This window comes from Nyctereutes procyonoides, unplaced genomic scaffold (genome assembly GCF_905146905.1).
Source record: "Nyctereutes procyonoides isolate TBG_1078 unplaced genomic scaffold, NYPRO_anot_genome, whole genome shotgun sequence".
Lineage (NCBI taxonomy): Eukaryota > Metazoa > Chordata > Mammalia > Carnivora > Canidae > Nyctereutes > Nyctereutes procyonoides.
In genome coordinates this window covers 32,014,140-32,038,235 of record NW_026575139.1, presented here as the reverse complement: position 1 = coordinate 32,038,235, position 24,096 = coordinate 32,014,140, and the positions used below count along the sequence as shown (strand labels likewise).

Below are 24,096 nucleotides of genomic sequence, written 5' to 3'. Positions count from 1 at the left end.
GGAATTCTATAATATAGATGTGTTCTGATTCTATCCCATTCAATAAAGGACTTCAGAATAAAATATTGGGCATTGGTTAAAGTTAAGGCAAGATTGATCAGATATATCTAATAGTATTTTCATTCAATAAGCTGTCATTGATGTTGGAGTTACTTACAAAGACCTGTTGATTCTGTGATCTTAGGGCCATTGTGACTCAAGCTGTAGCTAAAATTCAGTCCAATGCAACAGGAGTTTCAAGAACAGCAGCACAAAAATGACGACTTAACTGAATGGACCAAGAAGGCACATATTTCCAAGAAGACCTCTCTATCCTTAGAGTAGAAATTTCCCTTCAAGATGACAAGTGGTTCAAACCCTTCAGGATCTTACTTGCCCTCAAAAACAAGGTGAGTCATGAACAGAAGATGCCAAGTGGTAACTATCCAGAGGGAAAAGGAGGGAATCTAGTATTAACCTAGGCTAGAGGCAGATATTATTCTTCTCACAGATGTTCCAAAATAGATGACAACTACTTGAAGGAATTGAATGAGGACTTAAAGCTAAGGAAGCAGGAACTTCTAGAGATGCTAAAACCTCTTGACGATAAGAACAATCTCTTATTCCAGAAGTTGATGTCTAACTTGGAGGAAAAACAAAGAAGGTAAGGGTTCTCTACTTAGGGTTTCCTAAAGGAGAAAAGCCTGGAAAACTTCAATCCAGAGGATTAACAATGATCATTTACATTTTTAAAAAGATTTAGACATTTAGCTATAGTAAAGAATTTGTAACCACAAAATGTGGCAAGTAATCCTTAATTTTTTTAAGTAAAATTAAATATTACTCAGCCCTCATCTCAAGAGGCTGTAGTTATTACTCTTTGACCCTAGAATGCTCACCCAAGAAACAGAGAAGAGCCTTGGTATTTCAGTCTAGCATGATTACACTGATAGCTCTTTATTCATGTCTGTAGAATCACTTTAAAATAGATGACTCTGTTCTTCCCATGCCAAGCAGTGAAATAGTGAAAAATCTTCTGGGCCTAGGAGTCTTCTGGATTAGGGTCTGGCCTCTCTAAATACATTAGGCAAATAAAGTCTCCACTCTAATGAGGGCATTCATTGTTCTTAGGACCCACCAACTCTGTTTCCTTTCTAGTCTGAAAGAATCTCACCTTAATGGTTCTACCTTCATTCTCTATACTTACTGTAAAGTATCTCAGGAAGCCCAGACTTTTGGAGAACAAAAGTTAGGCAGAAAGTTGTGGTCAAGCACCAGCTGCTTACAATGCGAAAACAAACATCTCTTGGGACAAGAGAACACAAAGCTTTGCTTCTCTGCTTATAATGAAGGAGTAAAACGTATAATAAACAGAAACATAAATTAATGTCTTTAAAGAATAGTCTTTGACTTACTTGGTATTGATTCAGATTTTGTTAGAAACTTCTTGATGGTTTGGATTGTATGTTGGTAGCTACCATAAGGACATAAGTGCTTTTTCCAACTAACTCAAATATCTTTTATATGGAGAAACAATACAAACAGAGATGGGGTAGAACACAATTCTGGGATTTATGCTGAAGACAACAGATTCTTTTACCTCCTCCTTTACAAGGGCAAAATCACCCTTTCCAATTCAAAAGCCATACACCAAACATTTTTCTGAATAGGTGAAGAAGACCCTCACTGGCTGCTGGACATCTAAGTTTTGAACATTATTAAACACAGAATTCATTATAAAGCACATAGTTATGGCAAATATTGATTGGGGATGAACTCATCCTAAAGAGACCTTCTATGTCCAGAAGGAATTCCATAACTCCTGTGATTTCAGCACCCAACTCATTCCCATGGTCGAGTATTTTCTGATTGCTTGAGAATATTAATATTACTCTTTAGGAAATACTATGTTTTTTTATTTATTTTTATTTTTGGATACACTATGTTTTGTGATGTATTTTTCTTCCTTCTAGCCTGCAGATCATGAGGCAGATCATGGCAGGGAAGGGGAGTGAAGAATCCTCAGTCGTGGAGCTCATTAAGGAAGCAGAGGAGATGAAGCAGAATCTGGTAAGAGGTTGGTGGGCACTCCAAGGGAATGGCCTCCTGAAGGAGGCTTAATTCAATTGCTATCATCAGATGTGGAAGGAAAGATGGAGAACTCATCTCTAGCATCTGAGGCTCCAATACTTTTTCTCCTTGATCTAGAAAGGAGTCAGATGAAATGTTGGGCAGACTCAGGACTAGCTAGCAAAAAATCTATTTCTTTGACTTTTAAAAATTTTCATCTAGGGCAGCCCCCATGGTGCAGCGGTTTAGCGCCGCCTGCAGCCCAGGGCGTGATCCTGGAGACCCTGGATCGAGTCCCACGTCAGGCAGAAGATGCCTGCTTCTCCCTCTGCCTGTGTCTCTGCCTCTCTCTCTCTCTGTCTCTATGAATAAATAAATAAAATCTTAAAAAAAAACTTTTCATCTAGAGATTAGTAATACAAGCATATTAGTGCTTCACATTTCATAAAAAATAGAAAATACCAAAGTAAAATAAGAGAAATAGTTTGTTTTGGGAGACTCAAGATTTTTAAAAACCAACAAGGTAAAGGATCTTAAAAATTAGCAATTAGTGGTCTAAGCCCCAAAGTAATTGCTGTATGATCAGAACATCTTAAGTGTTGTGTGAGGGACTCATTTCTATTGATATGATACTATAATAACCTTAATTATAATTATTATTCAAAATTGTTATTATTTTTGTATTATCATCATCATCAAACTCGTCTCACATGTTCCTAGATTTTGGGCTAGACCTATTTATTGCCATCCTGTATAGTTTGCTATATATCAACATTCCCATCCCTTTCCCCTCATTACTTAATAATTTCTTCCAACTTCTCTTTAATAACTGGATAAACATGTGTCTGTTTGGTTTTTCCCCCTCCAACAGGAAAGGAAAAACAAAATGCTTTGGAAGGAAATGGAGATGCTATGGAACAAGGTGTGCTTCTAAGGATCTCTTGATAGTATTGTCTTACAGACCCTAATTCAAAGAACTTCCCTTTCTTCTGGTCCCTGTTCTCATTTTGTCATGTCCCTGCTTTCACCCATGCCTCATTCCAATCTTTGCACAGCAACCAAAGTGATATTTTTGAAATCAATAAAATCATGTCACTTTCCTTATGGAAATCATTTGTAGCTGCTCCTTATTGTGGCAAAATATGGCTGTTGCCTACCTTCCTCCTCTCAAGGAAGTTCTCTCCCTACTTTCTATGCAACCACCACACTGGCCTCCTTGTGGATTCTCAGACATGCCAGACCTTTCTTATCTCAAGGTTTTTGCTCTTGCTTTATCCCTGGCCTTTAATACTATTTTCTTTTGGTTAGCTCATTCTTATTCTTCAAGTCTCTGCTTAAATGGCCCTCCTTGTTTAACCCACCTAAAATAGGACACCCCTCCCCTACTTTCTATTATATAATTCTGTTCATGTCCTCTATAGCACTCTTTATAATTAAGCTTATTATTTTCACTTTATTATTATTATTATACTTGTTTCTTGTCTCCCTGACCTCCTCTGGAATACAAGCTCCTCCAGTTTCTTGATTGCTTTATTCATCTCTGACTCTCTAACATGTAGCACAATGCTTGGAACATAGTAGACAATAAATGTTAAGTTGAATGAATGAACGTATGAATTCTAATTCTCCTATGATTTTGCAACAATCACTGCATTGTTTAAAATATAAGAGTAGGACCTTTTGCTGGGAAACTAGGTAGGGAGATGGAAGTTCCTTTGTGGACTAAGTCCTTGAGATCCATGTGCTTTTTCATAGAGTATAAGACTAGAAGAACAGATTGTGCCTTGCGATATAAACAGTGTATGATGTGATCTCTGTTTTTTTCATCTGACCTTCCCACAAATAATCAGGATACCATCAAGCCCTGCATCTTGACCTGAGATCTGCTCCTACTTCTCAGAGGCAGCTACAAATCAGTTCTATGAATTGTCAATTTTACTTCTTGATTTTTGAGTCCTTGTATTAGGAAATGTGCCAGCACAATTCCTCTATCAAAATCTAGCTTCTCCAAAGCTCCCAAAAGATTTTTTATAAAACATGTCCACATACATTAGCTTGTGATTGGCTTTCCCTACTCATAATTTTAGACAGTGAGAAATGGAGAGAGGACAGTATGCCCAGTGGTTAAGAACATTGGTTTCAGAGTCCACAAGACCTGGTTCAAATTCCAGCTCTGTACTCTTCTAGCTGTAGGACCCTAAATAAATGACTTAGCCTCTCCAAATCTTTTTTTTTTCATTTATAAAATGGAAATAAAAATAGTCCTGTGAGGATTAAATGAGAAAGTTTATAATGTAGTATTGTAAATAAGTAATGTGTAAGTAGCTTACAGTAGTGATGGCAGAGTTAATAAGGGTAGAGTTAATAGATTTTATTATTATAAGGTACACTCAAGAGACCAAATGGAAGGGCTTGTTCCATTCTGAACCCCATTTGGTAGTATACTTTTCACGTCAAACCCTGACAGATTGCTGACTGGCAGAAACCAAAAGCCTTGACTTATATTGGTTTTCTACTTCCCTCATTAATTCCCACTAATTTAAAGCTTTGCCAAAATGTCTCTTACAGACATTCGATACAGAAGACCTTGGTGATCAACAAAAAGCACCACAGATAAAAAACAAAGCAGACTTGCAGGATGGGAAGGCAAGTGGACTACATAGTACTTGGAATTTCATCGGTTGTTGAGGCCACACTGCTGGAAATAGCCTATTGACAATCAGGGCTAATTTGGCCAGATAGTTAGAATTTGGGCATTTAGGTTACATTGGATTTATTGTCTGCTGAGATATTATACTTCTTTCCTGGGATATTCTATTCCTTTAGCTCTCTGCTTTTATTCTAGGTTCTCAAAACCCCCTCATTACTTAAGAAGACCAAAAACGAACTGGAGACATGTGCAGAGAAACTGAAGGAGAAAAGAAAGGTAGGGTGACCTTTCTGAATGGTAGCAGCTTTTAGAGCTGATAGATTAAAATTTTTAATGTAGCAGTAGCCTGTCTAAATTACTGTGTGCTTCTGAACTGATAGAAATTTTATAGGAGATCTAGTTCCCTTGGGATATTATATTTGAATCAGAGTGACACTGAAAGTTTCTTGGAAATCATGTTAGCGAGAGCAAAGTAGGAGAAACGAAATCAACAATGACAACTCCATAATGACTATGTGATGTCAAAATAATAGCTAATTTGTTTTTGAACATTTATTTAGAAGCATTATGCTTATATCTAATCTTCCTACAGCAAACTTATTCATAAAAATGATTCTATTCATTTAGCACTGATTATACAGGTGAGGCCCTACTGAAAGGACTTAACAGTTGAAACCAGTTTATGAGTGAATCTATGACACTGTACTTTTGCTATGAAGTCTTTGAAGCATATTGAGAACACTGATTTCTGATCTCAATTTGCTTTGTCACCCAGAGGCTCTTTCTTCCACCAGGAAAAGCAACAGAGGAAAATGGAATGGGTCAGGTACCAGGAACAAGCCAACATCCTTCAGGTACTAAGATCTTCCAAGGCTGGACATGGCATACAATTTCATTCACATAATATAAAGTATTTTATTTTCATCATATTCATATTCATCCCAATTCCCACTTTTGAGTTACCAATTATCATGCTAAAAGAAGTGTTTCATGAGGATAGCTACAGAGACCTATAACTAACTTCACCTTGAATAACTTAAATACATTTTTTCCCTATAATCTTGATTTTGTTCTATTTGAAATGGGGGGAAAATCACAAATACTTTCTGCCCAACTTTATTTTTTTTTAAAGATTCTATTTATTTATTCATGAGAGACAGAGAGAGAGAGAGAGAGAGAGAGAGAGAGGCAGAGACACAGGCAGAGGGAGAAGCAGGCTCCATGCAGGGAGCCCGATGTGGGATTCGATCCCAGGACTCCAGGATCATGCCCTGGGGTGAAGGCAGGCACTAAACCGCTGAGCCACCCAGGGATCCCCTCTGCCCAACTTTAAAGACTGAATATGATGGGATCGTTTTAAACTTCTAAGCAAAAAGGATTTAGGTAACAGGTGCTTTCGAGAAGGCAGTACTATATGAGTAGTTTTGAAAATGTTCTATTGTAGAATGACTTTAATGGCAAAGTGATTGAGCTGAGAATTGAAGCCTTGAAGAACTACCAGAAGGCCAATGACCTGAAATTATCACTATACTTACAGCAGAATTTGGAACCAAAGCAAGCATATTTTCATCTTCCTAGGTCCCGAGGTAGGTGGAGTATCATAGGTACATACTTTGAGGTTTTATTTTATTTTACAGTGAAAATTCCATTACTTATATAGTGATCAACACAATGCCTGTCACACAGTAAATTAAATGTTAGTAGTGATATAATAAATTTTATCACTATCGTTATTATTACTCAGAAGCTCTTGTAAAATATGGATTCCTCCAGAGGAAATGAAATTTTCTTTTTTTTTTTTTTTTTTTTTTTTTTTTTTTTAAATTTTATTTATTTATGATAGTCACACACAGAGAGAGAGAGAGGCAGAGACACAGGCAGAGGGAGAAGCAGGCTCCATGCACCGGGAGCCCGACGTGGGATTCGATCCTGGGTCTCCAGGATCACGCCCCGGGCCAAAGGCAGGCGCCAAACCGCTGTGCCACCCAGGGATCCCTGAAATTTTCTTTTGTAAGGACTAAGTCACATATTATGTACTTAGTATAAGTACTTCGTACAAAATTGGTGCCTGATAAAATATTAGTTTCCTCCCCACTTGCACCCCTTTCCTAGGAATTATTGTAGTTTGGTCTCATGAATCTTATTGGAATAGCTCTGCTATTTCCGAACAGAAGCCCAAAGAGATAGACATCTGACAGTGGTTGTGAGTTTCACCAATCCAGATATTCCTCCGAGATTTTCAACGTTTCCCCCACAAAGAATGTATGGCATCATTAAAGGAAATTGTATAGTTTACCACAAAAAAAAGAAATAAAGGGATGTCTTTTGAGGAGCAGGAGAAAGAGTTCTTAAGTTTTCAGGGATCTATGAATGAATCTGAATTCTGTATTTTAAAGAAAGCACATGCAGTGAAAAATCATGGTTAGGCGATGACAATGTTTTATCAATATCAGAGTCAATATGTGTATCCCTCATTGCCTTTTTTTTTTTTTTTAGATTTTTAAAAGTTTATTTATTTGAGAGAGAGAGCTCCAGCAAGAGAGAGCATGAGTAGGTGGGAGGGGGAGTGGGATAAGCAGGCTCCCCACTGAGTAGGGAGCCTGACTCAGGGCTCCATCCCAGGACCCCTGGGATCTGGACCTGAGCTGAAGGTAGATGCTTAACCAACTGAGTCACCCAGGTGCCCCTCTATATCTCTAAGTTCTTCTCAATCTTATTCCACAGAGGGCTTGAACAGCTGATAAAATCACACACAGCACATAAGATTAAATAAATAGATGAGTGAATCAAGCCAAAGGGGAAATAAGTTAAAACCAGGTAAACACATGAAAATGTATAATGAAAGTGCTATATAATAGTTGGTAGAAGTTGGCTTCAAACTTGGTTCTGGATTTCTCAGAAAAAGAAACAGATTTACGGTGTTCACAAAATAATAATAAACCATTTGCTCAAGAAATATTGCTTTTACTAGTACTAAAAACAGAGAAATTTCTCCTCCATGGAGACAGGACACTGAATGTGTTATAGTAGGTAATATCCTCGATAATATATTTTTAAAATATTTTATTTATTTATTCATGAGAGACACAGAGAGAGGCAGAGATAAGCAGAAGGAGGCAAAGGAGAAGCTCCTTCCTGAGGGGAGCCTGATGTGGGACTCCATCCCAGGACCCCAGGATCATGCCCTGAGCCAAAGGCAGACGCTGAACTACAAGCCACCCAGGTGTCCCCTCAATGATATTTCTAAAATGAATTCAGAATCTAAATTTTCTAGGCTGTTCCTTATCTTTTTGTTGGCAGAATCTAATAAAAAATATTAACTTGAAATTTTTAAAAAAGCAATGGTCAATTCAAGATGATTTGGTCCAGGTACATAGCACTGGCATTCTGACTTGACCCATATTTATAATTTACAAAATCTGGAAGGCTGGATCGACTACCCATCCTTTAGCCAGTGTTCCACTTATATTTTTTCTTTTTTAAAAACAATATTTCATTTTCAATGAATCTCTACACTCAATGTGGGGCTCAAACTCATGACCCCAAGATCAAGAGTCACATGCTGTATGAACTGAGCCAGCTGGGTGCCCTTGACTTTGTTTTAATAGGAATTGAACAGCAGAAAGCTTAAGATTTTCTTCTCAAATAAGAACCTAGAATATAGTCGGAAGCAATAATAAGCCATCAAGGTGTAAATTAAAAAGATGTAGGAGATGAGGATATGAGAACAAATCCTTGTTTTACTTTGTTTACAATTAGCTGATGGTCATCTAGAGAGATTATTTCCATAACCGAAAGTAAACTTGATAAGCATACTGAAAACCAAATTTTAGTTTTCTAACCAGATGCTAAAGTCTGAGGTCTGTTTTATCTTTATTAGGAAGTGAGATTAGCAAGATGTAGAGTTTTAAAGAAAACCGGCAAACAAACTGAAACTTTCTCCTTGAGGCCTCAAGTTTGAAGAATTGAAAAGGAAGTAATTTTCTCACTGTGATTTACATAATATTTAATGATGTGTTCTAGCACCTCCTAAATATATCTCAATTGCCACTCAAAAGTCATCTTGCCATCAAATTTTTAGAAACAGTATTTTAATGGAAAAAGCACTGGATTTAGAATCAGATATATGAGTTGCAGGCCTTATTCTGAAGCTAAACAGGTAAATAACCTGGGCAAGTCATTGAGTTTCAGTTTTTTTCTTTGTCTAAAACAATCAAAACATATTATAGAGCATGTTGAAAGCATGTGGTTTTGTGTAATGCTCACGGTGACTCTATGGGGTAGGTGTGATTGAACAAGAAACTAGTTCAGAGAAGCCAAGCTTCTGGTTTCTGTATCCAAAGCTCATCTCCTAGAATGTGCAGAAAGTGGCAGTGTTAAGGTATGGGATATCTCATCCCTCTTCCACCTCTAAAGGCTATGATTTTTTTTTAATAAGTTAATTTTTATTGGTGTTCAATTTACCAACATACAGAATAACACCCAGTGCTCATCCTGTCAAGTGTCCCCCTCAGTGCCCGTCACCCATTCACCCCCACCCCCCCGCCCTCCTCCCCTTCAAAGGCTATGATTTATTTTTTTTTTTTAAATTTTTATTTATTTATGATAGTCATACACACAGAGACAGAGAGAGAGAGAGGCAGAGACACAGGCAGAGGGAGAAGCAGGCTCCATGCACCGGGAGCCCGACATGGGATTCGATCCCGGGTCTCCAGGATCGCGCCCTGGGCCAAAGGCAGGCGCCAAACCGCTGCGCCACCCAGGGATCCCAAAGGCTATGATTTAAATCCGCACTTATCACCGTTTAATGTATAATCCTCCCAATGAAGAGAACATACTCCCTGAGGGTAATTTGTTCTGTAGTAAACAGTTTAAAATAGGTTGACAGTTTGTAATTCTGCATTTACTCCAGTAGGTGGCACCAATCACGTCCAGGCTTCTAGTCCACAAATGGTGATTCAGGAACCCTGAAATACTGTGGGACAGATTGGTCTTCTACTACTCTTAGGACAAAATGTGCTACATATATATATATATCAAATGAAAAAAAAAATTGCTGTTTTCTGCCATGCTCTTTTGCACTGAGGTGTAAAACTGGCAGCCTTGGTTAGACCTTACTAAATTCAGAATTTTACTGTACAATCCTTACCTGCTATACTACTCCCTGAACTGTAGTTCCCTCCGTTCTAAAAACATCCGCTGTCCACTTCCTCCACAATCTCTATATAATACTGTTTCTTTCAACCACAGAGAAATCAGGTAATTGGGACACTAAATTATAAAATGAGTTGGGCAATTATACAAGGCGGTAATTTTTTGAAGTTTAAGTGGTAAATAAATATTCCTACAGATGGCTCATTTTCCTCTCGTTTCAAATGAATTTGGTTTCACAAACCTGTCTTAAAAGATGAAATATAGTTTTGGACAAACCTCCCAGCAAATCCGGGTACAGGTTCTTTTGTTCTAGATGTTTCCAAGTAGAGGAAATGTTTCTCCCACTGCTCTTGGCCAAGAATCCCTTCTCCCACATCAACTATCCTGTGTGCTGTTTGGCTGTGTTGCAGTGGTGTGAACTATTTGGTTGGCAAAATACAATCCCATGTTAATATTAGTTTGTTACACTTTAATCCATCCCTACTTTCAAATTCTCTTGAGGGTCTGATTACAGCATCACCACTATTCAGTCTAATCTGTCTGGCATACGCTTCACTTAGTCTTATAGAAGGGAAAAACATTTTACACCAAGTGAGTGCCTTCTGGGAACGGGTCACATTTGAAGGGATTTACTTTCCCACCAGTGTAAAATTACAATTTGACCCAGGCTGTGTAACAGCCGTTCCCTGGCTTCTGTAGAGTTAAGAGAACAGTTTGTGGCCTTTGGCAGCCACCTATCTTAGAGAGCACAGGCAAGAAGTAATCTTCAAATTCAGGTAATTTCTCATCATGCCTGCAGGTAGTTTAAGAAGTTTATCTTCAGTAATAATATGAATGACGATAAGACATTTGATTCTGATAGAAGACTTCTTTGCTCTCCTCCCCTCCCCCCCACCAAACTCATACTCTTGGCATTTCCTTGAGCTCTTTTGAGAAGAAGCTGAAGGTTGGATGTGAATATTTTGCTACACTTATAAATTCAGATGAAAGCCCAGTGAGGTGGGAAATGAATACTCTTGAGACCTTATTTGTTCTCAAACTCCCTGCATTCTCAAAGCAAGTCATTCTTCCTGGCTTTAACCTTTAGTTCACTTTAGTATGACTCTTCCTAGTGGCTGAAATATACTCCAGTAGGTGCTGCCGAAAGGACAATAGTATTGTTAAGTTAAAATGCTGAAAGACAGGATGCTCAAATCTGGGTCCTTGATAAACAGCAATGCTCCCAAATGCAGGCTTTTTAAAGCTTTGAGGCGACTTTGAATCTTTTGAATGTCCAAGTTAGGTTTATGGTATAGTAGTCCTTTGTAGTAGTTACTATAGTAACTAATAGTATGTTATGAAATTAATTTCTAAATAAGTTTTTTTTCACTTTCTATAAAATCCCACAGAAATCCAGAGGGAGAATAAAATTCTTCTTTCCTAAATATAAACTTTGAAGGTTGAAAAAAATAAACTGTATCTTTATTTTTTTTAATTAAAAAAATATTTTATTTATTTATTTATTCATGAGAGACACAGAGAGAGGCAGAGACACAGGCAGAGGGAGAAGCAGGCTCCAAGCAGGGAGCCTGCTACAGGACTCAATCCCAGGACTCTGGGATCATGACCAGAGTCAAAGGCACATGCTCAACCACTGAGCCACCCAGGTACCCCATCTGTACCTTTATTACTACTATGATTATTTCAATGAGTGACAATAGCTTCCAAACTTTTTTATGACACACCCTTTGGAAATTCAGCAGGATTATTAGGGTAGCATTGTCATATTTAGCAAATAGAAAGAGAATGCTTGGTTAAATTTGAATTGAAGGTAGTTAATTTTTTAGTATAAGTATATCCCAAACATTTCATGGGACATACTTATACTAAAAATTATTTTGATGTTAATTGAAACCCAAATGTAACTGGGTAGCCTAGTAACTAACCTAGTACAGATTCACTACTGAGCCTATTTAGCATCCTCTAATTCTTCCTTTTTCTCCTTTTTATTGGCTCCCTTCTCCTTCTCTATCTCAGTCTATGCTTGTCATCCTGCCACCTCGTTTTCATCCCTATGCCTACTTTATCTTTTTGTTTGTTTGTTTTCCACTATCCATAGTTGGCCATTTTTATGGAATATATATCTGAATTATCTGAGGGTGTATATATCTATGAATGTGATTTTCATCCCATTTCTTCATTTAAAAGTTGTATTAAAATTATATTTTGTAGGCTCTCAAATTAAATTGTTTCTGCTTGCATATAATCCTCAAATGATTTTCTTCCCCCTGTGAGACATGAAACCTCAGCAGAAAAAGTTTAGCACTCCAAATGGCAAATATTAGAAATACTGTTTGAAGTTATTCTAAAATAACAGTTAGGAAATTCACATTAATGCTAATACCAGAGTCATTCCCACAGTGATGCAATGATATGGTGTGTAATGTGTGATGAATATTAGTACCCTTGCAACTCAAAATAAAACCAGATTTTGTTTTGTTTTGTTTTACTCAAAGAAAGCTCTCATTTTCCTGTTTCCACTAGGTACTATGAGCAATACAACTACAGGCAGAGCAGCTACCAGTAAAAATGAATCTAAGAATTCCTGTGGTAAGAATTACTTTCATTTTCTTTTTTTTTTTTTTTTAAAGGTTTTTTATTTATTTATTTATGATAGTCACAGAGAGAGAGAGAGAGGCAGAGACACAGGCAGAGGGAGAAGCAGGCTCCATGCACCGGGAGCCCGATGTGGGATTCGATCCCGGGTCTCCAGGATCGCGCCCTGGGCCAAAGGCAGGCGCCAAACCGCTGCGCCACCCAGGGATCCCCGAATTACTTTCATTTTCAAAATGATTTTATTTTATATATATATATATATATTTAAGATTTATTTATTTATTTATTTATTTATTCATGGAGACACACACAGAGGCAGAGACGCAAGCAGAGGAAGAAGCAGGCCCCATGCAGGGAGCCGATGTGGGACTCGATTCCGGGTCTCCAGGATCATGCCCTGGATAGAAGGCGGCGCTAAACCTCTGAGCCACCCGGGCTGCCCTCAAAATGATTTTAAAGGCTAGCATAGATAATGGGTGCAGATTTTTGGAATTTATTTGTTTATTTATTTATTTAAAGATTTATTGATTTATTTCAGATAAAGAGAAAGGGGAGGAGGGGAGGGGCAGAAGGAGAGGGAGAAAGAGAATCCCAAACAGACTCCTCACTGAATGCAGAGCCCTATATGGGACTGGATCCCACGACCCCAGGATCTTGACCTGATCTGAAAATCAAGAGTCAGCTGCTCAACAAACTGAGCCACCCAGATGTCCCTGGAATTTATTTTTTAAAGTACATTCTAATTTAGTATTTTTAGGGGTACAAAGTGAATGCCAAGGCACTTGATGTTTTAGCTGTTTTTTGTTTTTGTGTGTGTGGTTTTTTTCCTCCTCTTTGTTGTAGAGAATTCTGGGATCAAAGACCTACACAGGACAACAAGGAGCTAAAGGAAGTCAGTTTGATGATGTAGGAAAGAGGCTCTTTTTTCTGAGGTCACTGCCAGATGAAGCTGTGAAGGATTAGAAGGATTTCACTCCATTTGCTTTGGACAGATTTAAAGTCTTAAGCACAGCCATTTGTGTTAATTAAAATCTCTTAAACCTTTGTTTTAGTGCTGTTGACTCTGTCCCCACCAAACTGGGTGGAAATGCAAGTTAGATGCTTGACCTTAAGTATGTCAGGAATTTAGTCATTTAGGGATTTTAAAACAGTCTCTGATTATTTTGATAGGTTTTGATTTTGAAATAGCTAGATTCAAACCACATTGTATATTGTTAACAAGTCCGTAAGAGGCTATTCTTTCCACCTCTGAAATGTTTCATTCTAGGCAGATCTATCACTAGCATATAAGCAAAAGTAGGTACAAAATAAGGAAAATTATTTGCTGTACAGTTCTCTTACTCTCTCCCTTAACATTGTGGAGACTGAGAAAAATTAAGGCCATCCCACCTAAAGTTTAGCATTAGCACAAGTACAGCCATCTTAGGCCCCTGTGAATAAGAGCTGAACTTTACTGGAAAAACTGCAGAATGTCCTCAATATCCTTGGCAGGGAATCCCATATCAGAAAGACAACAGAGCCCATGCCTGTGGTAGAAAGTCCCCTATTAGAATGAGAACAGAGCTCAATGCCCTTAAGCCCCATATCAGAATGTAAACAGAACTTGAGAAATTCCTCCACCCCTTCTGAAAAATCCCCTAGACCAGCCTATAAAAAAACCCAGCTGTAACCCACTTCGGGGTCCAAGTCCCTGCTCCGCTGAGTTGGGTATACTTGGACCCAAGCTCGAGCTTGCTAATAAACCTTCGTGCGCTTGCATTGGTGTTGGCTCCTTGGTGGTTTCTCGGATTCGCAATCTTGGGCACAACACCATGTCCACCTGCCTGTTGATTCTGCCTCCTGGTTATCTTTCTCTTTGAATACTTTTTACTTTCCTATCTTCTACCTGCTACTGTTTTAGTTCAGGCCCTTTTTCCTGCTTAGATTACCACAGCCTCTTAATTGGTTTCCCCACTTCTAGTCCCTCTAACCCATCTTCCACAGCAACTGAAGAGGTGTTTTTCTCAAAGAGAAATGAGATCGAATCTCTTTTCTCCTGGCTTTCCATTGACTTTAGAATAAAGTCCTTCAGAGACCCTATAATGATCTGCCTCCTGCCTATGTACCTGGTCTTCTTTCACTGTATCTCTCTTTGTTCATGTATACTACATTGAGCTCAACAAACTTCTTTGCAATTCCCCTGATGTACCATGAGGTCTATTATCTCCATGTCTCTGCACAAAGTTGATTCTTCTCTCCTTGTCTTTTGCCCATAATCATTTGTCCTTAGGGTTGAGTTTGGTGCCCTTCTCCTATCCCAGTGATTCTCTCTTTTAAAAAAGATTTTATTTATTTGAGAGAGTGAGCAAAAGAAAACATAAGCTGTGGCGGGAAGAGGCAGAGGGAGAAGGAGAAGCAGACTGCCTGCTGAGCAGAGAGTCCTATGTGGGGTTCTATCACAGGATCCTGGGATCATGACCTGAGCCAAAGGCAGACACTTAACTGACTGAACCACCCGGCCCCCTTGCCCCTTCAATGATTCTCAATCCTATCTGTTGTACTAGAATCTCCTTGGGAGCTTTTGAAAATACTAATTCACTGGGCCCATCCCTTAGATCATTTAAATCATGATCTCTTAAGGATAGGGCAAGAGCATCTGTATTTTTTAAAAGCTCCTCCAGGAATTCTTATGCACAGCCAGGTTTGAGAATCACTGTTCAGGCTCTCTTGCCTTTATCATAACACTTAATGAATTAAATATATTGCAATTTCTTACTTGTTTACCCAGCTATCTCCCTTATCAAATTGTGGATTCTTTGAGGCCCAGGACTATGTCCTGTTCGTCTTTGCATTTTGACCACCTAACACAGTACCTGGGATTAGGTAGTGGCTCAGATATTGCATAAGACCTCAGACAGTTAATTGCAAAATCCCAAGGTCTCCTGATACCTTGTCTTGTGTCAGTTTGGATCATACTGTAGTCTTTGAGATCTTTAGATCTTTTCTTTGTCATTAATTTCCTATATAATGTCAATACGGGGAAAGTTGATTTGTTATAAAACATTTCCTAGTCTGTAGGAATCCCTTATATGTTCTGGTAATTAGCAAAGTAAGCCAACCAGTTAACAATTTTCTTTTCCCCAAGGTTAATTTAAATCTGTAAAGGTGTATTTAAAAATGTAATTTTGGACTTGAAATGACAGAATTTGGGTATTAGAAGGAACTTTAAATAAGTATGAATTTCTTTCACTTTTATGGAAGAGGTAACTGAAGTTCAGATACGTTGAAAGTGTGTCCAAGGTCCTACAGTTAATTGGGGATGTTAACAGTTAGGCTGGTTACCAGAGCTTGGGTATTCTTAATACCAGTATATATTCCAATCTAATTCATATTTTTCCTCTCTTGACCACAAGGACAGTAGGTTCGACAGCACCGACATGATTAGTTTCATGTTCTCTCAACTGAGTTAGCTGAGTATGTAATCCATGTTCTGTTTCGAGACAGCCACCTCTGTACTTATATATACTTAAACGCTTCAGCAGTCTTGAGAGACTTGCCAAGTCAATTGGATTAGACAGAGCAATGAGAAGAAAAGTCAAGAATATGAAATCTGACTGCACACTGACTACTTAAATAAGTCATTTCACTTCAAGGCTTTAGATTCCCAATTTTTAAATTGGATTCAAAGAGCACCATTCAAATGTTTCAAAATTGTATGTGTGCTTTTTGTTTGTTTTGTTTGGCATTCAGTAGGTTTAGATGAGTATCTGACCTTTCTCCTGTATTTTCTTCATTATGTAAGGCATGAAATAAACCAGTTCCTAGGAGAGATTTGTAACTTCTTAAAAAATGAATCATTTGCTATTGCCAAAGTACTGAAATTGTCTGTTTACTATCCGTTAGACTTTTCATCTTTCCCTTGAATGCTCCAAATCTTTCAGTTTCTTCAAAACACAAAAAGGAAATATTGTAGCCCTTTATCTTACTTTGTAAGACTTCACACTGGACTCTGACTTGCACTTACATGGCAGTGCAACATTATCATTTGGGCTAGCTGGTTATTTGTGGGTGTCTGCATTTTGATAAATCTAGGATATGGATCTCAGCTTTGTGGGTACAAATTTATTTGGTCAACTTACTCAATAGATCAGAGATTCATTCAAGCTACTCAAAAGCCCAAGATAATCACTGATAAACTAAATTAATTTAAATTACACAGACGGCTGTACCTTCCAAGGTGGTTGGAAAATATCTATATGTAGGCTATTCCCGTTTTAGAATCATATTATTAGGGAAGCTGATTTAGCAATCAGAAAGTATTGGTGGAATTGAAACATTATTACAGTTTTATGTACACTCATAATATTCCAATTATGTTTCTGTGAGAATAAAACCTCTGATCCCTGACTGTACTTGGGAGATACTTTTCAGTTTTAACCTCAACTGAGGAAAACTTTGTCCTATTAGCAATACATTTACAAGCCATAATGTTGAGTAGTACTATTTCTGTAGCTACTCATTTATTTTTACCTTGACTTTTGAGCTATTCAGGTAATATTTGCTAACATTTCACCTCTAAAAGTTACCTTTTTGCCATGACCACAAAGTGGTTAGTAATGTCTATTACACTTCTTTCCTAAGTGAAATAAGGCCAACAACAGCCTGATGGATACTTTCATCTTTAGACTGGAATTGCAATCACCAAAGGGACAAGTTACAATATGCAAGCATATTGCCTTATGCTTTTAGATCCAGGTAGAAAATCCAGCTTCAGTATTATTTGTGTGGACTGTGGCCACTTTAGATGCTGTCTTCTTTATAGGCAGAGGATTCTGCAATCTGTTACATGCCAGGGAAAATTTTAACAGCCTCTCTGGCACTTTGGGAGGAGCCTGCATTACTCACAATTCAAAGTCCCTATTGCTTTATATGTTTTTTATTTAATCGTCAAATATTAAGAAATACAAAGAGAATAAGGTTCCATGTTAGAAAGGGATACTTGTTCTGCAACCAGTCAATCCCACAGCAGGAGATATATAGGCAAATAAATATGAAATATAATTATTATATGGTAAAATTAGTGGTCATGAAAAATCCATCATCTCTGCTTCCTTCACATATTCATTTATGCTTCCTGACATTTCAAACTTTTTTTAAAAAAATATTTTATTTATTTATTCACAAGAGACACACACAGAGAGAGGCAGAGACACAGGCAGAGGGAGAAGCAGGCCCCATGCAGGGAGCCCAATGCAGGACTCCATCCCGGGACTCCAGGATCATGCCCTGGGCCAAAGGCAGGCTCTAAACCGCTGAGCCACCCAGGGATCCCCCTCAAACTTTTTTTTTAAACATAATACTATGCTTTAGTTTTAGAGAGCTAGGTTTTTCCCATTTTATTTTATTTTTTAAAAAGATTTTATTTATTTATTCATGAGAGACAGAGAGAGAGACAGAGGGAAAGACACAGGTAGAGAGAGAAGCAGGCTCTATTCAGGGAGCCCCGTGTGGGACTCGATCCCAGGACTCCAGGATCACGCCCTGGGCTGAAGGCAGGCACTCGACCACTGAGCCACCCAGGCATCCATTTCAAACTTTTATTTAAGATTACTTTTAAGCTAACACACTGTATAAATATTCATATAAACCATGTTTCCTCCAATTATTAGTCAATCTAGGACAACATGAGGTTACTAGGCTAACAATAATTTTCTTTCCTTTTTAAAAATAATTTTCTTTTTGTATATTGCTTTTATAGAGTATATTTTATATTTTCCTAGAGTAGCTGGGCCTTAAGTTATGTTTGATTACATGGAAGCCAATTGATAATAATAATTTAGGAAAAGGATGATGTTTTCAATTTTTTTTAGAAGTTCAAAACTTAAACTCAATCCATCTCAGTTTTCAAACTTGGGAAAATCTCTTATGTTACTTATTTATTTAAGAGAGAGTGTGTGTACACAAGTGGGGGGTGGGGCAGAGAGAGAGAGAGGGAAAAGCAGACACCCTGCAGAGCAGAGAACCCTGTGGGCTCCATCCCAGGACCCTGAGATCATGACAGATGCTTAACCTACTAAGCCCCCAGGCACTCTGGGACTATCTTTTCTTGACTTGTATATACTGAATCCTAAAATCTGAAGTCCTTGTAGACAGACCCCTTTTAAGAAATCAAATAGCACCTAGGCACTTAATGTTACTTTTTCATTTAACGAATCTCATTCTCCTTTCTCTTAATAATTCTTTCCTCATCTAACAAATACTGTTCTCTGCCCCTGTGATCTACCTTTTCTTTGAATTAAGGAGGGAGGAAAACCAGTGCTTTCTTTAGAAATCAGATTTTTTCCCTTCTTGCTTCCTTCTTTTATCAGATAAACAGACATATAAATAAGTGGTGATCTTGTGTAAGTTGTCATGATATACTGGGAATAGGTTCTCTATCTTTTGAAGATTAACAGAAGACAATATGGGTAGTATATTAAAGATATAAATTAGAGCCCTCAGAAAAGAATAAAATCTGTAGTAATGGTGGAGAGAGATAGGAGTCTGTAGGAAAAGTTAAAGAACTGGTAACCTTTCAAGGCCACTAGCCTTGCATATGGTACGTAGATCCCTCCTCCCTTGGTCTTAGCCATTTGGTAGGGGTCAAATGATCCTCATGCTTTGGGTAAGTAGGTGACTGAAGCCTAAACAATGAGGTTTTTTTTTTTTTTTTTTTTTTTTCCAAACAATCATGTTAACTCGCCTTAGTAAATGGGGACATGACCTAGTTCTATGGTTGTCAACATTTTGGTCTCAGGACCCCTTAATACCCTTAAAGATTACCGAGACTCCAAAGAACTTTTCTTTTTTAATTTTTTTTAAAGATTTTATTTATTCATTCATAGAGACAGAGAGAGGGAGAGGCAGAGACACAGGCAGAGGAAGAAGCAGGCATCATACAGAGAGCCTGACGTGGGACTGGATCCAGGGTCTCCAGGATCACGCCCTGGTCTGCAGGCGGCGCTAAACCGCTGCGCCACTGGGTCTGCCCTCCAAAGAACTTTTAAGTAGGTTTTATCTATCAATATATTTCATGTTAAAAGTTTTTTTTTTTTTTTTTTAATAGAAAGAGCAGTGGGTGGGAGGAGAGGGAGAGAGAGAAACTTAGGTAGGCTCCATGCCCAGTGCAGAGCTTGACACAGGCCTCAATCTCATGACCTGAGCTGAAATCAAGAGTTGGATGCTGAGTCACCTAGACACCCTTAAAACTTTTTTAAATACAAAAATATTAGAGTGATGATATTATTACATATCATGTAATTCTGGAAAAATTCCATTGTATCTAATGAGAAAATGAGAGTGGAAAAACAAATACTGCCTTAGGTAGAGTATGAAAATATTTTTTACTTGAAGACCTTCTGAAAGGGTCTTGGGGTCTCCAGGTGTCCCCAGACAAATTTGAAAACTACTAATCTAAATTACTGCTTAGAGAGGATAATACTAACTTTGCCACCGAGTAAGGAGAACCAATATGAGAAGTAAGTCAACAAAGGAGAAAGCAAAGATGAAAGATTTTGATGACATGGTTTCAGATCCTAAATCCAGCCAACCCTGAAACTATACTACATGTCTAGAATTCATAGCTGCATGAGCCTTTTGGCTTAAGCTAGGATCAGTCACGTGTAACCAGAATGTTCTCATACATCTGGATTTCCAGCAAGGGACTTCAGAGGAAGAGAGTAAGGGTGAGAGAAATACAAAAGACCAGGGCAGCAGAAATCTGGGCAGCAGAAATATAATATCAAAAGCGCAAGGAAAAGTTCCAATTTATTTTTATAAACATGGCAGACATTGGAAAACATTGTCCTAATTATTTTCAAATAAGTGCCATCAAATTCCATGGACAACTGTGGTGGCTCAGCTTCACTTCACTAAAAGACAACAAAGGCATCAAAACTAATAGCAGAATGTCAATTTCATAAGTAGGCATGTATAAAATTTTCAGACTTTCAAAATTTTAATTTAGAAAACTGCTTTTGTGGGGGAAAAGCATTAGACCATTTAGTTCAAGTATTAAAAATTTCTCCAGTATTCTCTACTATAGAGCTGTGTCTTCTCTAAGCAAGTGTCTAATTTCTAAATCTCAGTTTATAAAGAAATCGTTTTATCTTTTTTTTTGACAGACTGAATTTATAATTTATATGTTTTCATGAATATACATAGTAGTATAATCTGTCATTGCTGGTACTGGCTTGAATAGTGTCCCTCCAAATTTCACATCCATCCAGAATCTTGGAATGTAACCTTTTTGGAAATAGGGACTTTGTAGATGTAATTAGTTAAACTGGGGTCATACTAGATTATAGTGGGCCCTAAATCGAATGACTGATATCCTTACAAGAAATACATACAGACAAGAAGGCCATGTGATGAAGGAGGCAAAGACTGGAGTGATGCAGCTACAAGCCACAGAATGCTGAGGATTGCTGGCAACCACTAGAAGCTAGAAAGAGGCAGGAAAGAATTCTTCCCTGGATCCATCAGAGGGAGTATGGCTTTGCTGACAGCTTAATTTTAGATTTATGGGCTCCAGAATTTTGAGAATAAATTTCTGTTGTTTTCAGGCACCCAAATTGTGATACTTAGTTATGGTAGCCCTAGGGACTAATACATTGTCCAACTCAGCCAGTCTAAAATTCATCTTGACTATAAGCTTCCTTTGGGGAAAATAATAGGTTAAAATCAACCAGAGTTTCACCTTGCACCCATTTTTCTTGTTGTGTTAAATATACATTCAATGGCATTAAATATTTTCAAAATGTTGCCCTCATTTTTAATTGACTCAGTTTTAATTGTGGCTGTTAACCTATCAGGAAAGAGGCAAGAATGGAATAAGCCTTAGGGGAGGATAATTTATTGCCAAATTTGTTCTTGTTCACATCTAATGTCAATGAGGAGAGTGTGACCCCAGAAACTCTTTTTCACTTTTGGTTTTGACACTTCCTTCAGTATATTCCTGAGACATCTGTCAATATTCAGGAATGCTACTCTCTTCTTACCTTGGTTTGAAAATTTTTCTTTGTTATAACACTTGATTCCAGGATGAATTTTGAAGAAGTGTCATACTATAAAACAGGAGTAAAAAAGCACGTGCATACTGCAATATTCAGTCAATAATCAGCAGTAAAAGTCACATTAGACAGTAAGATCACTGTTTTTCCCGTGCAAACTTTGTTACAGCTTGCTAAATTTGGCAGAGATGAATACACTTGGGGAAAATTAGTTGGAAAATAAGCACATATTAATAGTTGTTCAGCTTATTTCTATTAATACTACCCTTTTCAGCAGTTTTAGTAGTTTTAGCAAACAAACCTCCATATATTTTAGGGTTAATTCTCACCTTTCCCAATTAAATTTCACCATTATAGATATAGAAAGTCCTTTGTTTTATTTTTAATTTTTTTTACCTTTTTAAAAATTTAAATTCAATTTAATTAACATATTGTGTATTATTAGTTTCAGAGGTGATTTAGTGATTCATCAGTTGCATGGAACACCCCATGCTCATTACACCCCCCTAATGCCCCATCACCCAGTTACCCTCACTGACCTTCCCTCTAGCAACCCTCAGTTTGTTTCCTCTAATTAAGAGTCTCCTGGTTTGTCTAAGTCCCTTGTTTTCTCTTATTTATTGTGAAAACAAAAATACTAATTTCTTTCCATGAAAAATTATAGAATACTCTTAAGTTGAGAGGGTGCTTATTTAGTCTACAATGTTACAAAATCCCAAACTTAGTTCAAGGTTATAGAATCTATTAGTAGTCAGGTTTAGAATTTCATTCCCTAAAAACTCAAGACCTTTAAAAATCATTTCAAATTTGAGGGTGCAATCATCCTTTATGATCTGGCTTCAATTTTTTTTTAAGATTTTTTTTTAAGATTTTATTTATTTATTCATGAGAGACACACACACAGAGAGAGGCAGAGACACAGGCAGAGGGAGAAGCGGGCTCCATGCAGGGAGTCTGATGTGGGACTCGATTCCCGGGTCTTCAGGATCACACCCTGAGCCGAAGGCGGCGCTAAGCCGCTGAGCCACCCAGGGATCCCCTGGCTTCAATTTTTAACCTGTCAAAAATGCTAGCAATACACATACTCTATTTTACTATTTTTCTAATGCCACCTCAATTTCATCCAACATCTCCTTTGTACTCCCATTATTTAAAATGAAATACATAACAATACGAATTTTAAGTTAGAGGATAAGTCATGTTCCAAGGGCACAATAACAATCATAACCATCAAACTGAGATTTTAATTGTGTACATACGTTGATTATGCATTTTTAACACTTTGCTTTTTCATTCTTACGCTACCTCGATTTTTACCAGGGCTGAAAACAGAAGGAGAAAAAAAAAAATATGTGTGAATTTTTCAAATTCAGAAGTTGAAAAGGGCTAGAAAGGGACTAAGGAACCGATGTGAAAATAGCCACAGGTGATTAATAACACATTTTTGAAAGAGACATGAAAAGTGGCGACAAAAGCTATTTTCATGGTAATCTCACATCCCACAAATACTGAAATGAAATCTGTCACGGATTGCGATCGTGGTTCAGGGGCGAGGAACATGTTCTTCTTTCCGATTCACTAAGATTTTCATCGAAAGGCAGAGGCCGTGGTGATGCAGCATAAGGCCAGGAAACCAGGGGGCAGCGGGAGGGAGAAAAGCCAGGTATCCCCATTGAAGATGCTCCGCTCCGCTCGAGAGGCTCGTCCAGTGGGGAGCGACTCGGAGACGGGATCCTGACGCCCCGGAGAAGCGGACGTCACCGGCCGGGCCGGGCGAGCCGACTGAGGAAGCAAGCGGGAAGGTGAGGCGGGACAGGAGAACCCCTCCTTCCCCCACGGGGTCTCCCGGTCTCGGCGGCCACTGTTCGGCCACCCTGCAGCTTTCCAGGCCACTTCCAGATGCCCTGGCGCTTTCAGGGGTCGGCTGGCCGCGCCCGAGGGCTTCGAGGAGAGGCCCCGCGCGCCGAGTCCTCCGCTCGTCCCCTTGGGAGAGCCGCCCCGCCGCTCACACTAACGACGAGGCGGACGAGGCGCTGGCTCGGCAGGGGATTGCTTCTGTCTGGGCCGCAGCCGAGGCTGCGTTCGTGTCTCGCGCGCACCCGCGCCGCGTTCTCCAGCCAATCGGGCGCTACTCGCGCGCCCAGGAGCGCTCCCCGGGCCTTTCCAGGCTGGGCCGCCTCCTTCCCGCTCCCGGTCCTCCGCAGCCGGGCTCTCACGCCTCCCCTCACTCTCCACGAGTTCCACGCCTCGCGGTGTAGCTCCGCCCCTGCCCCCGAGCCCGCCCCCGCAGCCGGCCGAGCGTGTGCACTCCTTTCCCTTCACTCCCCTGCTAGCCAGCCGGCCGGGTTTCCACCGCCTCACTCGGCCGCCTCCGCGCGCTCCGGCCCCGCGGCCGCCGTGACCCCCACCCGCCGCGAGCCGCCTCCGACCCGGACTCGGGGTCGCGCGCCCTGACTCCGCCCCCTCCCCCCGCCCCCCACGCCGGGGACTCGCGCACTCCCGGCCCGGCCTCTACCCCGCGCAGGCCGCGGAGAGCCTGGCCGCCTCCCGTCCTTCTCCGCTCGCCGCGAGCTCCTCGGGCGCTCTCGCTCTCGCGCTCTCCGAGGCGAGCGCGCTCCC

The 24,096-nt window shown here is 39.2% G+C and overlaps 1 protein-coding gene across 1 annotated transcript; it reads left to right on the top strand.

Annotated features, from left to right (window-relative positions):
* The first annotated feature begins 339 nt into the window (after positions 1–339).
* Positions 340–13,411, top strand: CCDC196 (coiled-coil domain containing 196). The gene is made up of 10 exons (XM_055303639.1): positions 340–389; positions 491–643; positions 1,953–2,049; positions 2,921–2,971; positions 4,618–4,695; positions 4,895–4,975; positions 5,494–5,553; positions 6,144–6,285; positions 12,377–12,433; positions 13,290–13,411. The coding sequence occupies exons 1-10, from the start codon at positions 340–342 to the stop codon at positions 13,409–13,411; spliced, it is 891 nt and encodes a 296-aa protein (XP_055159614.1).
* Positions 13,412–24,096: the final 10,685 nt, after the last annotated feature.

What these genes read in the sequence shown, in the direction of transcription:
- CCDC196 (XM_055303639.1), top strand. Translation starts at nt 340, where the DNA reads ATGACAAGTGGTTCAAACCCTTCAGGATCTTACTTGCCCTCAAAAACA. An exon ending in CAGACTTGCAGGATGGGAAG is followed by an intron (nt 4,696 to 4,894) that starts GCAAGTGGACTA and finishes CTTTTATTCTAG; the next exon opens with GTTCTCAAAACCCCCTCATT. An exon ending in AACAAGCCAACATCCTTCAG is followed by an intron (nt 5,554 to 6,143) that starts GTACTAAGATCT and finishes GTTCTATTGTAG; the next exon opens with AATGACTTTAATGGCAAAGT.